The 17,774-nt window shown below is 42.1% G+C and overlaps 1 protein-coding gene across 1 annotated transcript; it reads right to left on the reverse strand.

Moving 5' to 3' along the window:
• Positions 1-1,984: 1,984 nt before the first annotated feature.
• Positions 1,985-17,345, reverse strand: gba2 (glucosidase, beta (bile acid) 2). The gene is made up of 18 exons (XM_083937013.1): positions 17,204-17,345; positions 16,352-17,056; positions 12,667-12,758; positions 12,337-12,452; positions 10,678-10,896; positions 9,401-9,640; positions 9,054-9,156; positions 8,459-8,612; positions 7,825-7,950; positions 7,490-7,674; positions 6,847-6,951; positions 6,632-6,739; positions 6,387-6,538; positions 6,139-6,245; positions 5,140-5,282; positions 4,922-5,037; positions 3,755-3,946; positions 1,985-2,802 (listed from the first exon to the last, which is right to left on the reverse strand). The coding sequence occupies exons 2-18, from the start codon at positions 16,543-16,545 to the stop codon at positions 2,548-2,550; spliced, it is 2,607 nt and encodes an 868-aa protein (XP_083793139.1). The 5' UTR covers positions 16,546-17,056; positions 17,204-17,345; the 3' UTR covers positions 1,985-2,547.
• Between the last annotated feature and the right edge of the window lie 429 nt (positions 17,346-17,774).

Below are 17,774 nucleotides of genomic sequence, written 5' to 3' on the forward strand. Positions count from 1 at the left end.
GTTACGTTATTTAAACAGCAGGTTACGTTAGTTAAACAGCAGGTAATGTTAGTTAAACAGCAGGTAATGTTAGTTAAACAGCAGGTTATCATAGTTAAACAGCAGATTATGTCAGTTAAACTGCAATTTACATCAATGGTAGGAAAAGTTACCTTAAAGTTGTAGAACCGCGAAAGTTGTGTTCAGCCGTTGAAAAGACTACGTCTTAAGCTCTGATTGGTCGAAAGACTCGTGACGTCACACAAAGATGTTTTATTGAGAAGACGATCGCGGGAAAACTACTGTAAAAGCTGTTTCCACGGGTGTGATCGAGTTAATACAACTGTTTTCAAAAGGTCAAGGTTCAGACACCTGCTCTCAAACATGGTGGAGTTGATATAATGCATAGAAAATGTACAAACACGCAGATAAGGAAAGTATTACAGGGAGGTGTCTTTGCAAATTTGCAGTCTGCTGGTACTTTTATTTAAAAAAATCCCCCTTTTCATTCTGTATTTCAATCAAAATCAGAGAGATTCACTTTAAAATGTTGTATTGTATCTATCAGTGTAACAAATACGTTCTAGGCTTGCTGATGTGGATGAAATGTGCACTTTTTGAACAATTTGACATTTATTTTGTATTTGCACACTGTCAACAAAACTAAACGATACATAACAATTAGACCCAAAGATATCTCATCTCATTCATCTCATCTTCATCCTCTTATCCGGGGTCGGGCCGCGGGGGCAGCAGCTTTAGCAGGGGACCCCAAACTTCCCTTTCCCGGGCCACATTAACCAGCTCTAACTGGGGATCCCGAGGCGTTCCCAAGCCAGTGTGGAGATCTAATCTCTCCACCTGGTCCTGGGTCTTCCCCGAGGCCTCCTCCCAGATTTTAAATTTGAACATGATGACAAATCCGTTTGCTTCATAATAAACCTATAAACAGGAAAAGTCCACAGCCATAAGAAGACATTTTCCTTCCTAACTTAAACGTCTTCACAGAAGAGTTTAATGTTTATATAAAAACCTTGTCACTGATGCTAAACTAGAAGTGATCGCACACTATTATACTTCAACTTATTCTCACTTACCCCAGAATAAGAAGTGCCATATCTGTATATTTGTTTTAATATATATCTTTTACTTGATTTTATTTATTCATGTTTTTATATATATTTGGCTGTACTTTTCCAATTGTGAAATAAACATTTTCATTTAAAAAAAAATAGCTATGGAAGAAGATTAGGGCCACATTTAACATTTATTTGAGTTTTAATTTCAGTAGAGTTTAAAGTCAGAATACCCCAATCCGCTGGTTCTCAAGCTGTGGTACTTGTACTTGAAGGAATCTCCAAAATTAAAAAAAAAAAGGGAACAATTAGTAAGTTATTATAATACTAAGAAACCACTTTAACTTTAGAGATCTGTGAAATGTAATTTAAAATTAATTCAGCATCTCCTGTAATATTTTTGTTTGAACATCAGCCTAAACTGCTAAACTGTGACGGCAGAGAGTGATCAGAGGTGAAATGAGTGGTTTGGAAACAGTCAGTTCTGGTGCTTCCCTTTTCTACAGTGTGGCTGTGGATGAAGACAGTCAACAATAAATAATCCTCTGATTACGTATAAACCTTCCTGTTCGTAGCTGATTAGTATCGGCCTACGCTGCTGTATGTTAACATTGGTCTGAGTGGTTAGCCTGATCTGTTTTGAGGTGGTCCGTCATGTACAAAGGTTGAGCATCACTGCCCTAATCCTCTTCCATAATCAGCCTATTTCTGATTCTTGTCAAAAAAGTTTAGTGTATTGTGATGACCATTTATTTTAAGACAACCTCGGAAAAAAAGTTGGCAGAGCCGTATCCTAACTAATGACATGCTTTAAAAACACACATTTAATTGACAACACAATGAACCTGCTGTTGGATCTTATTCAGTTATTTATTCAGCATGATTGTCATGAGTATTGGATTTTATAAAACACAGTAAATGTTGCCGCTACATTAATATACCGTAGATATGGCCAACATGCAACAAGGCACCAAATGCTATTTAAAAAAACAAAAACAATTTCATTTCCAACACTACTCAGGGCGTACCGGTGTTACATCACTTGGTACAGCATTCATATTTGAGTGGAGGAAATCACGAAATTGACAAATGAAATGTAGTGTTTGCATGTGTGTGGGTGTGTGAGTGTACATGCATGCAAATAGACAATATGTTGCTGAAACATGAGGTCAATTTTTAATTAGCGATACACAATGGCTATGATTTTGACATTAGATGCCCTTCTCACTGCATGACTGTAAAAAAAAAATGTTGAACTCTCACCTAATATCAATGTCATGATCTACAGCAGCTACCAACGCGGTCGAGAGTAAACCGTCAAAGTTCTTGCCCCTTAAACATTTGAAACAAAACTATTGTGTTAAATTAAATGTATGTAAATCGGTCAAACAGAGCCCTGCAGGGTGGGTGTGCAGGTGAGGGTGGTGGCTGTTTGGAGGTCATTTTTTTTATTCATTTTGAACACGCTGTAGCGGCCCTAACGGCTCAGGTCCTAGCTCTGGTTCTCTTTTAACTCCTGTCCCTGCTCCCCGTCTGTGGCTCCAGTTTGAGCCGATGCGTTCTGATCCTTCTGTGAAGTGTTCAGGGCCAGCTGCATGGCCCAGACGCTCAGAGGCCTCATGTACGCCAGAGAGCGGTAGATGCCCTTCTCACAGTAGGCTTCAGGAGTCTGGAAGGCCATGCCCAGCCTCTCCCACACGGTTCGGTAACAACCCTCCGCCGTGCGCATACCCTCCTCCTGCATACCCTGAGAAAAAGAAAAAGACCAGGCAATATTTCACTTTAATTGTAATTCCAGCACAAAATCATTCCATGGTATTTCTCAGCCCTAACATACATCAAATAAGCCATCAAGACAGTTCTTTTCGTGTATGAATTATTACCAAAGAAATCCCAGAGAGTCAATAACAGCCGGACGTGGCTAGCACTGATTAGCTCAGGGCAGTACGATGCAGACATTAATGATGTGTATTGTAGAATAAAAAAAGTTTGAAGTGTCTAATTTGCCGTATTGGGAGTACAGATGCAAATTCATAAACAAGAAATGCACAAGAACTATCTATCATCTGTACTTAAATAGACTAAACAGAATGGCAAAGGAGCCTTTCACCCCCTTAAATTAGGTGTTTAAAGTGTAATTCAGCTAATTCCAATAATGCTGCTGAAAATAACAACAAACCTCTGCAGTAGCATGGGAAGAGTCCCTACACATAAAACAAAGCACCAATGGGCTCCTTCCTTTTGGATTGACTTTGGTAATCCACTTGAATGGACTTTACTATGAGAGGAGCTGGTACAGGGGCCAGTAGGTAAGTCTTTAAAACACTCTTTTAATAAACTCTGTGTTCACTAACTACGTTGTTGGTGCTTTGTTTTATGTGTAGGGACTCTTCTCATGCTGCTGCAGAGGTTTGCTGTTATTTTCAGCAGCATTAGTGGTTAAAAAAGACGTTTTAATGCCTTCACCGTACTGCCCTGAGCTAATCAGTGTTAGCCACATCTGGCTGCTAGCGACTCTACTGGATTTTTTGTGACTAATTCATTCACGGAAAAAACTGTCTCGATGGTTTATTTGATGTATGCAAGTGCCGAAAAAGGCCAAGGGATGATTTTGCACCAGAATTACACTCTAATGGCATACAGTACAGTCAACACAACAACACTTCTTCATATCTTGAGTAGAGAGTAGAAACACTTACCTCGTGGATCATAGTGGCTGCCAGTCCATACACTACTCCGATCCAGACCTCATCCGACTGGACACTGGAGCGGTCAGGCACTCCTTCAGGACGCATGCCGTTAACTGCCCCCATCTGGCCTCCAGCGAAGCTCATCACGTTCAAGTCAAAGACAGATTTTAGTGCACTCTGGATTTTTTCTTGTGGAAACGCCTGCACAGAGACAAGAAATGGTGCTGAGACCATGTCCTGATCTGAAAACGTTGCTTCGTTGAGGTTTGTGTCATTTTCAGCTCGTTCTCAGAGAGAGGCGGAAATTATTTAACACGATTACTCATTGACTTTAGAAACATTGAGCATTTACTGAATTAAAAATCAACTTTTTAAAACAATAGCTTTTCTTTTACTTTAAATACAATTCAAATGAAAAAAACAAATTAGGGCCATATTTCGTAGTGAGTAGCAGAGTTTGAATTGAATCTTATGAATTTATTTCAAACATGTCAAGAAAAAACTATACAGAACTACTCAAAACCAAATGAGTTCACAAATAAGAAAAAAACATGTAACAACATACAGTATATACAATTAATTATGCCTGAAAAGGAGTAGGAAGAAGTTTTCACTTATTTAATCAAACCCTTTATTCACAACTCAGTAATTGCTCTAATCTATAGATAATGAATCTTCTATATGTACTATTTGTTAATCTAATTATACAATAATAAACCTTATACAATTGTGTTAATAACACAGTATTTAAAAAATGTAATATATATAAAGTAATATAATTTAAAGCCTCGAATAAACATCCATAGAAACACATGTATATAACCGTAAATATACATATATAGGCCATATTTATACGCAAAGCAATTTTTTGTGTGTGTTTGTTTTTTTAAAGCCTCCCCTCATCCCTGTACCTTTTTAAAATCATTGCCTTGTAACCTTTTTAAACTGTGGGTTACACGCAGCAGCATGTAGTGTTGGTGAGAAACTATAAGCTAATGCTAGTAGTTTCATCAGCAAGGCTTTAGAGAAGGACACATACTGGTTTGTCTTAGGTACAGAAATAAAAAATAAAGTCCTACAAGTGAAAACAAGTTCCAACGTCCGCCTGTGTATTCTAGATGCAACATAGTTTGCTCACAACCTCAAAACTCCGACACACATTGTGTTTGAACTTGCCTGGTAGTCTCCCTCTCCCAGCCCGGACGCTCTCAGGAACCAGTGGCCAGCACACTGGTCAGACATGACGCTGTTAGAAAGGTCTCTCCCACTGCTGTCATAGTTGTAGTACTTGCCTAAACAAGAAAGTAAAATAAAGCAAAGGCAGTTCACATATCAATGCATAACTGCGTGAACCCTAAATCCATTTGAAACACGGTCAACCATAAACGACGTACCGTTCCACAGCAGTTTGTCAAAAGCAGCGCTGCCCCTGTCCAAGATGTCTCTGTAACGTTGGTGTGTCTCCTCGTTGTTCACCAGTCTGGCCATTTTACACATCACGCACAGGGACGCCAACCACAGCCCACCACAGTACGCACTGGAAAATACAAATGCACACAATGACACAGAAGAGAAAACAGGTTAACTGATGTGACTTCTTTCACAACTTATAAACAGGAAGTGACCGTTTCTTTGGTTTTTGCTACGGCCTCTGACCTCTAACTTGTCTCTCACATCAAAAGCCAGGATTTTTCCACGTCCTCACCTCTTTCCCTTCCCCCAATTATCTAACAGTAGTTTCTTTGACGAGTGCTCAGTTAATTAAAGTTACCTGTTTTAGATTTAATAAAGGGCTCACAGAGCAGAGCTACGTATTAATCAGAAATACTTTAATAATCTCGGGGGGGGGAATCATTTTCATAACAAAACTCCAGATATACAAACAACAAATATTATACGGACAACATAAATTAGAAAAACATGACAGGATTGTTGCTAAGGGTGGCTGTGGCTTAGTGTTAGAGTGAGTCGTCCTCCATTCGAGAGATTGGCAGTTCAATCCCCAGCTCCCCCGGTCCACATGTCGAAGTGTCCTTGGGCAAGACACTGGACCCCAAATTGCTCCCCGTGCTGTGCATGGGTGTGTAAATGTGGTGTGAATGGTTACATTAGACGGTATGAAGATGTCCACTGCCATCTGTGTGAATGTCTGTGCGAATGGGTGAATGTGACAAGTAGTGTGCAAGAGCCTTGAGTAGTCAGAAGACTAGAAAAGCGCTTCTATTAGGTTCCTAATTTGTTAATAGAATTAGAATATTTTTAGTTTTACACACAAAACAACCCAAGGGAGTCATGCATGCTCAGAATAAGGGATATATAATTGCATATTACTGTAATCCTAATCTTTATTTATAGTGTTTATTTCCGGGCTACCATGTTTTTTTTGTCCTCACCTTGGTCCAGTCACCGTCCAGCCGTCATAGGTCTGGTCAGCATATCCAGAGTTCTCTATCAGGCCGTCGCCATCCAGATCGAACTTCATCTCTGACTCCATCACCGCCTGGCAGACCAACCAGAATAAGAAAGCTGAGTAGTAACACCAACATGTAATCCAGTATATCCATGTTTTGTGTGAACTGTGTACTAAAGATGGGATACAATACTCAAATGCATTACAATTATTATCAGTCAGTTATTATACCTGGCAGATGGGCCACATGTCCCGCAGGTACTGACTGTCCTGGGTGAGATGAAAGTCCCTGTAGACCTGCAGGACAAACTTCAGGTTCAGGTCCTTCCAGTCTGCGGTGTCATGGATGAGGTAGGCATTAACCCTCTGCCACGGCTCGTCATCTAGGGACAGAATTATGTTTTAAGTCTCAGTATTTGATGAACAACCTATTAGGCAGTCACACGTTTCAGTTAACGAGATTGTCTTTCTCCTACCTGGGTCTCCTACGTCGTGAGGGACCACATTTTTGGCCTTGACAGGAGAATACCGCCCACTCATCAGATGGAGCCTCTCTGTTGGATCCTGCTGAATCACGCTGCCAGCTGAGAAGAGATTAATGCTGTAAAACCTTGGCCTGGTATTGCACTATATCAAATACAAATACTTAGATGATTGATAAAAACACTTAAGATAACAGAGCTTCACTCACCAATATCATATTGCAAACTCAAGGCAAGTTTGGGCCACAGCATGATGAGTGCAAAGGAGGCGTAGAAGTGCACATCGTATGTGTTGTACATTCTGTACTCCTGACCTGGGAAACAACAGTAGCTTAGTAATGGTCGTAAAACACATATTTAAGTCTTAGGAGTTATGTCCCCTGTGTTTTCTACACTGACATGTGGGCTGTTTTCCTGTTGAGAGGGTGGAGGTGTGGTTACACGGTGCCTGTGACTGGCAGAAGGAAGTGAACACAACGCTTGCTGTAGCAGACGCCATTCAGACCACACCACAGTCACACCGTTCCAGTCCAGGGACACCTGCACTATTATTTTAAGGATCCATTCAACAACAGCCTTAACCGAGCTCAAGCTAAACAACGGGTATCACTAGAGTCGAGGTCAGCGCTGGCGGGGTCTCCCTGAAGATAATCTCTTGATTTTAGTCCAAAACCAAAACATATTCAGTTTACGATTAATAAAAAAGAGAGAAACTCCTCACATAGAAGAAGTTGGAACCAGTTAATGTTCAGTTATCAAGATAGTTGCTAATTCATTTTCTTTTGATCAGCTAATATAAGCTCTAACCTGCTGTGTCTAGTCCTTCAGACTAACTGTTTCCTTGACACTTACCTTCTAGGTAGGCAAAACGGCCAAACTCCTTGATGACGGCGGGCTGAGCTGGCAGGCCCCCGTCCTCGCTGCGCATGCCACCACTGACATCAGCGTCTTCTGGTAGCTCTGTCCACACCGTCCCTCCATCCACCACGAAGTACAACTCGTTAAACAGGGCTGACTTATACCAGGAGGGGAGAGAACTGCAACACAAGCCGACGTGAGAGGATAAACAGTTATGAGCGTTCATAGATGGGAAACTATTAAATAAGGCCAGTGAAATCTATCATCGTTGTTTGAGATAAACTAGTGTTTAGTTGTGTTTAACCTATGGAGCTTTCAGGGTGATCTACCTGTCCTGCAGTATGGGCCTTTGCCACTCCTCAATGCTCTTCTCCCACTGTCTGTAGTGTGTTAGGCCGTAGTGACTGAGCGACGGGGACGCATCCCCTTTGGTCCCAAAGTAACGAGTGTATCTCCTGCAAACAGACACGCAACGTTCATTGACAAATGCAAATACAAAAGCAAGCGACAGCGAAAGCAAGCGACAGCGTCAGTTGGGCCTGAGGCTTTAAAATAGGAATGGACAATGAAAGAATATTTGTTTGGTTCGTCACTGTCACAAGTTTGTTTTTTTGCAATTAGGAAGGCCTGTTGTTTTGTCACAATACATTATTCATGGAAACTGGGCTGCTATTTGTGATGAATGCACAAAGGTAATAAACACTAGGGTAATAAAAAGAAGTGGGCATGGACGGCCAATAGATGTGTTTTTGGGCGCGGCAGTGTCCCCAGGTCCAAAAGTGAGCTGAACCAAACAACCACAGCAAAGGAAGATAACAAAGAACACTAATGTGGTCTGCTTTAAGTTAAAATTAACAGATGTAATAGGAAAACAGGGAGAAAGATAGCTGTAGCTGTGAGAAACTACAGCTTGTTCCTGCAAATGAACACACTGTGTTTGTGTTTCCTGTGTGTTTGATGAACCTGATGTGTTCCCTCTCCCTAGAGCCGAAGGTGATTGTTGGCATGTCCCAGGTCAAGCAGAACTCCAGGCTGTTATGGCTCTGAGCCGGCACAGAGCAGCCTACAGCCAACGCTGCGGCCACCTTCTCTCCCTTAGGCGTCGGCGGACTGGACCCTGCAGAGGTGAGTTAGAGAGCAAAGGGGAGGATAACACAGGAGGTCACTTGTGGCTTCTCTATTAAGCTCAAAATGATATATCACACTGGATAACGCTGCAAAAACAACACCAACAACGTCTTACTTTGTCTTTAAAAGTGTGAAGTGGTTTAGCTCTTGCAGCCTTTGTCTTTATTCACTTAAATGGGTCAACTGACAAAACTTGTTAGCGTCTGAAAACTGCATTATGGTTTTGAGAAGAATCTGCTCACAATGTTTAATGCTAAATGTATGTGTTTGCTATTTTGGGTGTTTTACTGTGAATCAGTTTCCTTCAATGTACTTCTTCTTTCAACATCTGTTTCACATTTCTGATTCACGTTGAGGAAACAACAACTTCAGACATCTGTTCAGTAATGAATCCCACTCATCCCTCTGTACTTTATTTTTAAACACCGACCTGTAGGAGAGTCCAGCCGTCCGTCTGTGATGAGGTCACTCCACAGGCCGCTGCAGGTTCCCTTTGGACTGAACGCTGTCTGGTGACTGACCTCCCTGTCCGGCTGTTAAAATGAATGAATGAATGAATACAAACAAAAACACACACACACAAACACACACACACCTAATGCTCACTAACACCACAGATTTCCCAACCAGCTGGTTATTATAAATCCACTTCCAGATAACTGAGACTATTGTTGCAAATCACTTTATTCCCTGGGAATTTCTCGTGCAGCTACCAACGGTACAACCTACTCAAAAAACGTAAAGGTTTGTTAAAAATCATAAGTTTGTAAATCAAACCTGTTCTCGGGCTGCGATGCACAGAGTGTAAGGGTTCACTGCAGAGCAGTGATGTAGCAAGACCCCAGACACCGCCTCCCCCTCCTTCTCCAGGTGGAATGGTTCATTCCAGTGTCCCCCGCTCTTATCGTCCTTGTGTCCCGAGCCGTTGACCATCGTGAACATGATGGAGACATCCAGAGCGTAGTCATTCTTGTTCTCTATGTCCCACACAAACACTGCCACAGGGAGACTAGAGTCCTGAAAAACAGAGATAAACACGGTGGAATAACTTTTATAGAAGGAGCATGTCAACATACACCGTTACACACACACTGTTTTTACTTTAGTTTCTACTTTTAAAAAGTTAAAAGCATGTATTTGAGCAGCTTGTTGGAATGAAATCAAATTGAATTTATTTTTCTGTAGTTGTGGATATTTCAGCATGAGCATAATGATCCACAAAGAAGGAAAAAGTCTTAAATGATAAAAATATAACATAGATCCTGACTTTTTTGTCTTTGTGTGGATGCTCTCTGTATTCATGGGTTTGCAGTGGTCTGTAATTGGGACATATTTGGCTTAAACTACCTACTCTACATAACTAGTTATGTAGAGTAGGTGAGACATCAATCATGGTCCGGGGGTTCCTGTACAAGCTTGTGTGTTTTTCAGCGACTTCCTATCATAGCCTGACAAATACTGGATTTGTTTAAGCCAATACTGATAACAATATATAACCAATATTTACTTCTCTTAAACATAAAAAAAAGATCTTGTTACATTTCCCTTTAAAAAATAATTTTTCACAAAGTATTGTGACCAAGATACTGAACATTTTACAGTTAAAATCCCCCGCCGGTGCACTTAGATGGACTAATGATGTAATTACCTCAAATGTAGTTTGCATTTCCATACCAAAGCAATTTCTTGATACTTTTCAGCCAACACATGCACTTATACGATATACCTGCTATCAGATAATATCAGTAGTCTGTCCTGTTTTACTGTGAAACCTGGGATAAGCCGAGATTGGCAGCTCCTCAGAGAGAGAGAGAGAGAGAGAGAGAGAGAGAGAGAGAGAGAGAGAGAGAGAGAGAGAGAGAGAGAGAGAGAGAGAGAGAGAGAGAGAGAGAGAGAGAGAGAGAGAGAGAGAGAGAGAGAGAGAGAGAGAGAGAGAGAGAGAGAGAGAGAGAGAGAGAGAGAGAGAGAGAGAGAGAGAGAGAGAGAGAGAGAGAGAGAGAGAGAGAGAGGAGAGAGAGAGGGAGAGAGAGAGAGAGAGATAGATCCTCTGTTACCTGGTAGTCGTGGGGGATGACCGGGGAAACCTGTCTGCAGGTTAAGGTGACATTCTGTCCCGGCAGGTGGTAGACGGTCCAGGCGCGGGGGTACAAGGCGTGATAGAAGGCGTATTCTCCGCAGTAGCCCCAGTTCCAGCCTTGTAGTGTGGGCGGACGCTCTACGGATAGCACCTGCTGGTAAACTGTTTGCCCCCCTCGTCGTAAACACACTGTGAACTAAGACAAAGAAAAAGGTTGAGAACACAGTGATTGTGTTTAAATGTAGGTTTGATGAGACATTAGTCACCACCACAAGGTTTTTGACTGCAATTTCCCATAATGTTTCTTCCAGGGACAAAAAGAGTCATACCATTTCCTCAAAACACGTCCTGCATTGCATCATAGTCTACTCAGGCTTTCAGCTGCCTCCTCTACACCAAGGCCTGGATTAGTACGAGTGTTTGAAGTAACTTAAAATTGTCCTAGCATTAAATTGCACAGTGGCCGCACTGGGAATATCTAAATGTGACATTTAATTGTCTGCATTTGGCAGATTGGTTACTCAGATGATTAGGAAAATAGCTCCATTAGTGTTGATTAAATGGAACGGTTTTAAATCACGCCTTCAGCGTTTGGCTGGTACTTGAAAAGAGGCTGTTCCTATGGATTTAGAGAATAACTGGGGGGAAAAACACCTGAACAGCTCCATAGTCTAGAGCATGGGTGTCAAACTGATCCAGTAAAGGGTCGTGTGGCTGCAGGTTTTCATTCCAACCAATCAAAAACACACCCGGTCCAACAAATCAACTGTGTGAAGACAGTTCAGGTGATTTTTCAGGTGGTTTTTGATTGGTTGGAATGAAAACCTGCAGCCACACGGCCCTTTACTGGATCAGTTTGACACCCATAGTCTATAGAGACGTGACTACTTAGAAACCTTGACTTTAAGTGTAAGTCCAATCGATTACTTCTGTCTACTTTCTATTGAACGTCAATCGAACTGAACTCGGTAATCGACTTGTTTGATCTGCCTGTCGATATGAACAGAGCCGGCTGCGAAGGCTTGTAGCATTGTAAAACAGTCTTTTTAATAAACTCTGGGGTTCGCCTGCTACGTTGTTGATGCTTTGTTTCACGTGGGTTTCTTATGTGTACTACTGCAGAGGTTTGGTTAGGTTATTTTGAGCAATTAAAGTGGTTAAAAAAAGCCGTTTTGGATGGTTCAGCGCTCCGCCCAGAGCTAATCAGTGTTAGCAATGTCTGGCTGTTAGCGACTCTCCAGGAATCTCTGTCAATAGGTGATCACCCCAAAAGCTTGTCTTGATGGCTTATTAGATGTTTATTCAAGCCGAAAAAGACAGTGGGGTCCAATTTTGCCGGAGTTACACTTTGACCCACTGTTACTAGCCTACTGCTTATTGTTATTCTGTCTCTTTGTATTGACCTGTCAAGGGGATACAGATGCAAATTCGCTTAATGCTAAAATCTGGTACAGAGCATCAAACATTTATTCCCTTTTTTAAAAAAATTACATATAAATAAATAACAGGATGCAGGAGAATTAGTTAGACTTTGTCAGGGATCAAAATAAATAAAGCGAGATACATTTCCTTGCCTCATTCGTTATGATGTAGTATGTTTTCACATGCACCTCTGCCTATTAGAGAGCCTGTATACCTGGTTTGCTGTGACAGTTTTGTAGTGGTACATCCCAGGGTTAAGTTGCCATCTGCAGAATTCCCCCCTCCAACCTCTCGTGATGGTACCTCCTCCAATACCGCCAAGTGGAGCACCTGCAATTTAGAGTATGGTGTCAACTTGCATTCATTCACTTTTCAAAGACCTTAACTGGTTAAATTCAAAGGGTCAAAATAGGTTTTGGTGCAGGATTACATAGAATTATTGATCGCAATTGCACTGAGACGTCTTGATAAAACAGCAGATGTTGGACCACTTCTCAAATTCAGCCTTTGGCATAAAACTTTTACACTCCGATCCTGAACTCACCATATATTTGACGTAAGGGTTGGGCACGAAACATATCAATGAACGGAGCTTTCTTTTCCACCTGGGTCTTCTTGTACCACCATTTTAGATACCTGGATGAACACATATACAGTTTACCATACACCGGTTACCTTACAATCATACGTGGAAGCATGCCGGTGTGTAGAGCAAATGAAGAGGACTGAAAACAAGCAAAGAAATCAACAAATACTAAGTCACAGAGTCAGTTAAAACAAAAGGAACCATGGCGTGTGAAGGCAGCATCGTCCTAACTACAGTCATGTGTTAAAGGCTGATGAATAGGGATGTTCTTAGTTATCAGTTTATAATGAACAATCACAAGCATATGGGCAATTGGTTAGCATGCTTATTCTCCTTGCTTGTTAAAAAAAAGGCAGCTACAGACGTTTCAAACCCTTTAGCAGACCGAAACCAAACAGAAATCAACAGGGGATTATGTGCACACACACACACACACACACACACACACACACAAAAACACACACAAACACACACACAGGCACACAGGCGGACAGAAAAGGGAATTGTGCAACTGAATGAAGGAAGCACTTGTAAGATGAGGAGAATGAAGTCAAAGTGGCAGCTCTACTTCATCTGAGTGATGTGAGCGGTGCAAGTACGTGTGCATGCATGCATGTCTAGGTGCAGCTCTCGCCATCACACCGGGGTTGTGGTGTAAAATATTAATTAGGCTACGTTACAAAAGGTCTCACAACAGCTCCCACAGCCCGAGGCTCTGAAGATCACAGTTCATTCATCTGTTAACGCTCTAAACTCTGATCTCACTTCCTGCTCATGTGCCGGACAAAGTAGAAAACCACTGCCGAGTTGAGGAGTTGTATTTCAGTAAATAGTTTACAGAACAGGCTGTAATACTAACGCAAGTCGCTACATTTAGCCTGCATCATTTTCACTTTTAGCTCCTGGACTTTGAGTGGTACTTAAAGGTCTCTAGAGGGCCCCAGCAGAATGAGAATCAGATTTAAGATGCAATAGAAATGTTCACTGTCCCACTGGTAATGACTAGGCAGTACTTGCATGCATATACCGCATTTGTTTTTCTGTTAGGTACTCAAAAATCTGCATTTTAAGATGCACAACAAGCCTAAAATATGGAACTTGGTGCTACAACTGTACCACTGGTGCCTCTAGTATTAACAACACCAGGGATCTTGTTTACGCGTTCATCCATCGGTGGTCTGAGGCCGATTTATTTGGGCCCGTTTAGGAGTTTAGGAGCCCTGAACTAGAGATGACAGCTTCACAAACCATTTCTGTATACTGCGACGGACCTATGATGAAAGAAACCCTGGTATAGCAACCTAATATTAACATCCCTCATCAACTCCACGGTGTCTGCAGCATCTAAAAGTCAAAACAGAGAAACGTACTTTACTTTTCTCGTTTACACACTAAACTAGCGTTTCAGCAATAAAAGGGTTTTCTGCTTGTTGTGAAGAAGATCCCGTGTGAATGCAAAATTGCCGTGTGTCCCGATGCAGGGAACTGACTGCAAACAATGACTTCACAGGAAAAGCTCAGTCCAGGGAAACAACAATAGTCCGCCAACACAGCTCCACTCTGGAGATGAATAGGATCAGTAAGAGCCAGTTATTTGAAGCCGTGGCAGGTTGCATTATTGTCAGGATCTTGTTCTGCAGCTCAGCTGGAATGCAAACAGTCCAACCTGATCCAGCTCTGAATACTGGCCAAATATGCTAACCTAAATCTAGTGTGTGTGTGCCGAAAAGCTGCCTATCCTGTTCCCCACCACAGTAAAGTCATGAGAAGAGCTTAAATGAGCGTGTAGCACATAAAGTTTCAAGTTCCTCTAACTGATATCCAAACACATTTACCATTCAGCTGATTTAGGTTGAGGCATTAGTGCACTGATGAGGCACTTGATGAGGTTTAGGTGAGTGGCGTAGGCTGAAGACAAGTTTTAAATGTCTCTTACCTTCCCCTCAAAGCTTTAATACAAAACAGTGCATGGACTTATCGTTGCACTGTGTTTTAGGTACAGTATAAGGGACCGACCAGGCAGAGCATAAGGCACACGGCACTTCCTTTTTTAAGAGCGTTGCAGGAGTGTTGCAAGTTTATTCATTCATTCATCTGCAACCGCTGCATCTTTTTATTATTCTTGCTACTAGGCAACCACCAAGGTTGCCTAGTAGCAAGAATAATAAAATCATCCTTCATCAGCTGTTGTTTTGCTGTAAAGTTGGGAGCTTTTCTGCCCTGAGTTCAAGTTTTTTTCAACCTGAGGCGTTCGGGGCGCTCCTGAAAAACATGGAGGCGCTCAGCAACGCAAAAGCATGTTTGCCTGTACAGCGGTAACTATTTTTTTATTATTTTATTTATTTTGTATTATATGAATCCTCACTCAGATGATGAAGAGATGAAGGTGTTGCTCTACCTGGGTCTAATAGTAACCCCGTTTTGTAACATTCTCCAAACAACTTCCTGTTACTGCATAAAGACCATCACAGTTGTGGCCTGTGCAATAATTGACAAATGTTGCCATGGCGACCAAGCCAACCGAGACACACCTTGGCTGAGAAATGGTGAAAATAAAGCTTTGTGGTTTATTTTGCTCTTCTGAGAGAGCCGTGTTTGTTTTACAGCAACATTGCAACAGATTGAAGAAGTGAAGTGAGTTTGTGGTTGGATTAACGTTTGAGTAGTTTTCTGGGAACCTGTTGGATCTCAGTGAAGCGCTGTGTCATGTAATACAGGGATAATGTGTTGTTTTGCAGAAATAACATGTTGTCATATCACAAACGAGCTGTGGTATTTCACTGCACTGCAGGTGTCTCATGGGGAAACGTTGTGAACAAGTAGAAGCTGCGATAGCTGCGATTAAAGCTCGAGTTATTCAATCAAAGTACGTATTTTCTGTTCATCATCAACAAGAAGTTGATTGAGATGAAGAGTGTCAGCCCAGTCTCACTCTGATCACTCTCAGGGCTGAAATAAGTGAGACAGCGTGGTGCTGGCTGTGTGCCCGACAATCCACTACAGCTGCAGAATGTATTACTTAGCATCTCGGATGTCAGCGGGTCGTTCCAAACAAACAGCACCAGATCAACAGATGTGGAGATCTGTACTGGATGATACTTTTTTTCTCCTATAGTTGTTGGGTGACATTTTGGATGCAGAAATGTGCTCCTCTAATCCGTTACCAGAGATAAAAACAACAACAACTCCCTTCTTTCTTCAGCTATTTGAGAAAAACAGACAAAGACAATAAGCTAAATTAACTCTCCGGTGTAGAGTGAGGAATATGACACCGTAGGCAAACACCTCATAGACCTCATACCTCTGGTTAGACGATAGGTTGCTGTGTCATATGGGGTGTACGCTGAAAACCAACTGTGTCAATAAAGGGACCAATCTCTGGGGTGTGTACTGCACGACACCATTGTTGAATGGATGTTGGTTTTTCAAAGGCAGAGGTGGAGGATTTCATCTATCAAAGAAAACTGGGTGTGCACCTGTGGACATGGGCTGATTTATCACTGGGTCAATGAGACGGGACTTTTCTTTAATGTTCCTCGACTGCAAGCTACTTTATAAGTGAAATCTAAAACTAACCACATAGTAATCCATCTCTGTTCTGACTAATGCATGTAAACGTGTGGTGTTTTGGTGCGTGTCTCACCTGATGCCAAGCCCGACGTGCTCCAGGACGTTGGACAGCGAGACATCTTTCGCTTGAAAGGGCTTTCTCTTCTCCTTGAACTCATGTGCCAGACAGATACGCCAACCCTCCTTGGGCACTCCATATCCCATTTCCTCGGAGACATACCTACTCATGAGGTCCGCTGTGGATTTCTCACCCCACTCAGTAGTCATTTTAGCAGGAGTATACCCAGCGATGGGGGAAGAGCTTTAAGTGTGTGTATGTGAATGGGAGCCGGAAAACACTTGTGATTTCAAACATGGGAGTTGTCACCGCCTTTGTTCAACAGTCAGTTCAGCGTGCCTTCACCATGGAGCAAAAACACAGAGGAGGTAGCTACATGTGGTGTAGGAACGGGAGCTTCAAAAAGTCATTCTTGTGGCGTAAACCGGTTCTCAACTGACACCATCTGCATACCTGCGGGGGAATAGTTGCTCATGTGAGTAGAAGATCCCTGTGCCATCATAGGTTCATCCAAGAGAGAATTCAGTCTTTACAGCTCTGTGTGTTTATAATTCATGGGACTATCTGCAGCACCATCACTCTCTGGATTATGTTTTTCTTTTAAGAGAGACCTCTCTGCCTCCTCTGCATGGAGTCCGGATGTGTCTGCTGTCATCAGCTGTGGCTGGATGGATGACAGGAAGTGTGGAGGATGCAGATCTCAGTGGTTCAGCCGGGACACTAACAATGACATCAGAGGATTAAACAAGAATGGGTAAAAAAGTAGCCCCTTTACCTCGCGTGCATGCAGGAGGGCCGAGGAGGCAAGCAAGCAAGCAAGCAGGGACCGGCGATTAGCTGCAAAACCGCTGCAAAAGAGTCGATTACCTGAACGATTAATCGGGAAACGTTGAGCCAACCCCGTGCAGCAGTGGCGAACTTTGGTGTCGCTTTTAACACCACAGAAGAAGAGTTGTTGTTTTTTAAATACCGGGGCCACGGCGACATCACACCGCTGCTTCTCACCGACCTCTGTCAAACTCTGCCGTAGCTGCTGCTAACGCGGAGCTCCATGATATGCAAATCCATCACATCTGACGCTGATACTCTGTTTCTGTTTGCCCTCAGCGAAGTCTCCCAGGAAACACGTCATCTCCGCGCCCACACGTCGCTGCTTTCTGATCAGTGTTGAGTCAGTTTGGTTTCAACATTCATTTGATATTCAGAATAAAGAACTATCATGCATTTAAACCATTTCATTAAATTGTGTCTAACACTTGTGCAACATAAAGACTAATTATATCACAAAGTTTGTTTTTGAATAATATACTTTTATCAATTTTTACAAAACTAAATCGATTATGCTTCCTTATCTTTTGACCTGTAGATGTCAAACCACTTGTGCAACATAAAGACTAATGTGCCTCATGTATCACGAGGCTTGTTTTTGAATAATTAA

The sequence above is a fragment of the Echiichthys vipera genome, assembly GCF_963691815.1.
Source record: "Echiichthys vipera genome assembly, chromosome: 22".
NCBI lineage: Eukaryota > Metazoa > Chordata > Actinopteri > Perciformes > Trachinidae > Echiichthys > Echiichthys vipera.

What these genes read in the sequence shown, in the direction of transcription:
- gba2 (XM_083937013.1), bottom strand. Translation starts at nt 16,545, where the DNA reads ATGACTACTGAGTGGGGTGAGAAATCCACAGCGGACCTCATGAGTAGG. An exon ending in AAACTGTCACAGCAAACCAG is followed by an intron (nt 10,897 to 12,336) that starts GTATACAGGCTC and finishes TCTTTGTCTTAG; the next exon opens with TTCACAGTGTGTTTACGACG. An exon ending in TCACGACGTAGGAGACCCAG is followed by an intron (nt 6,539 to 6,631) that starts GTAGGAGAAAGA and finishes TTCTGTCCCTAG; the next exon opens with ATGACGAGCCGTGGCAGAGG.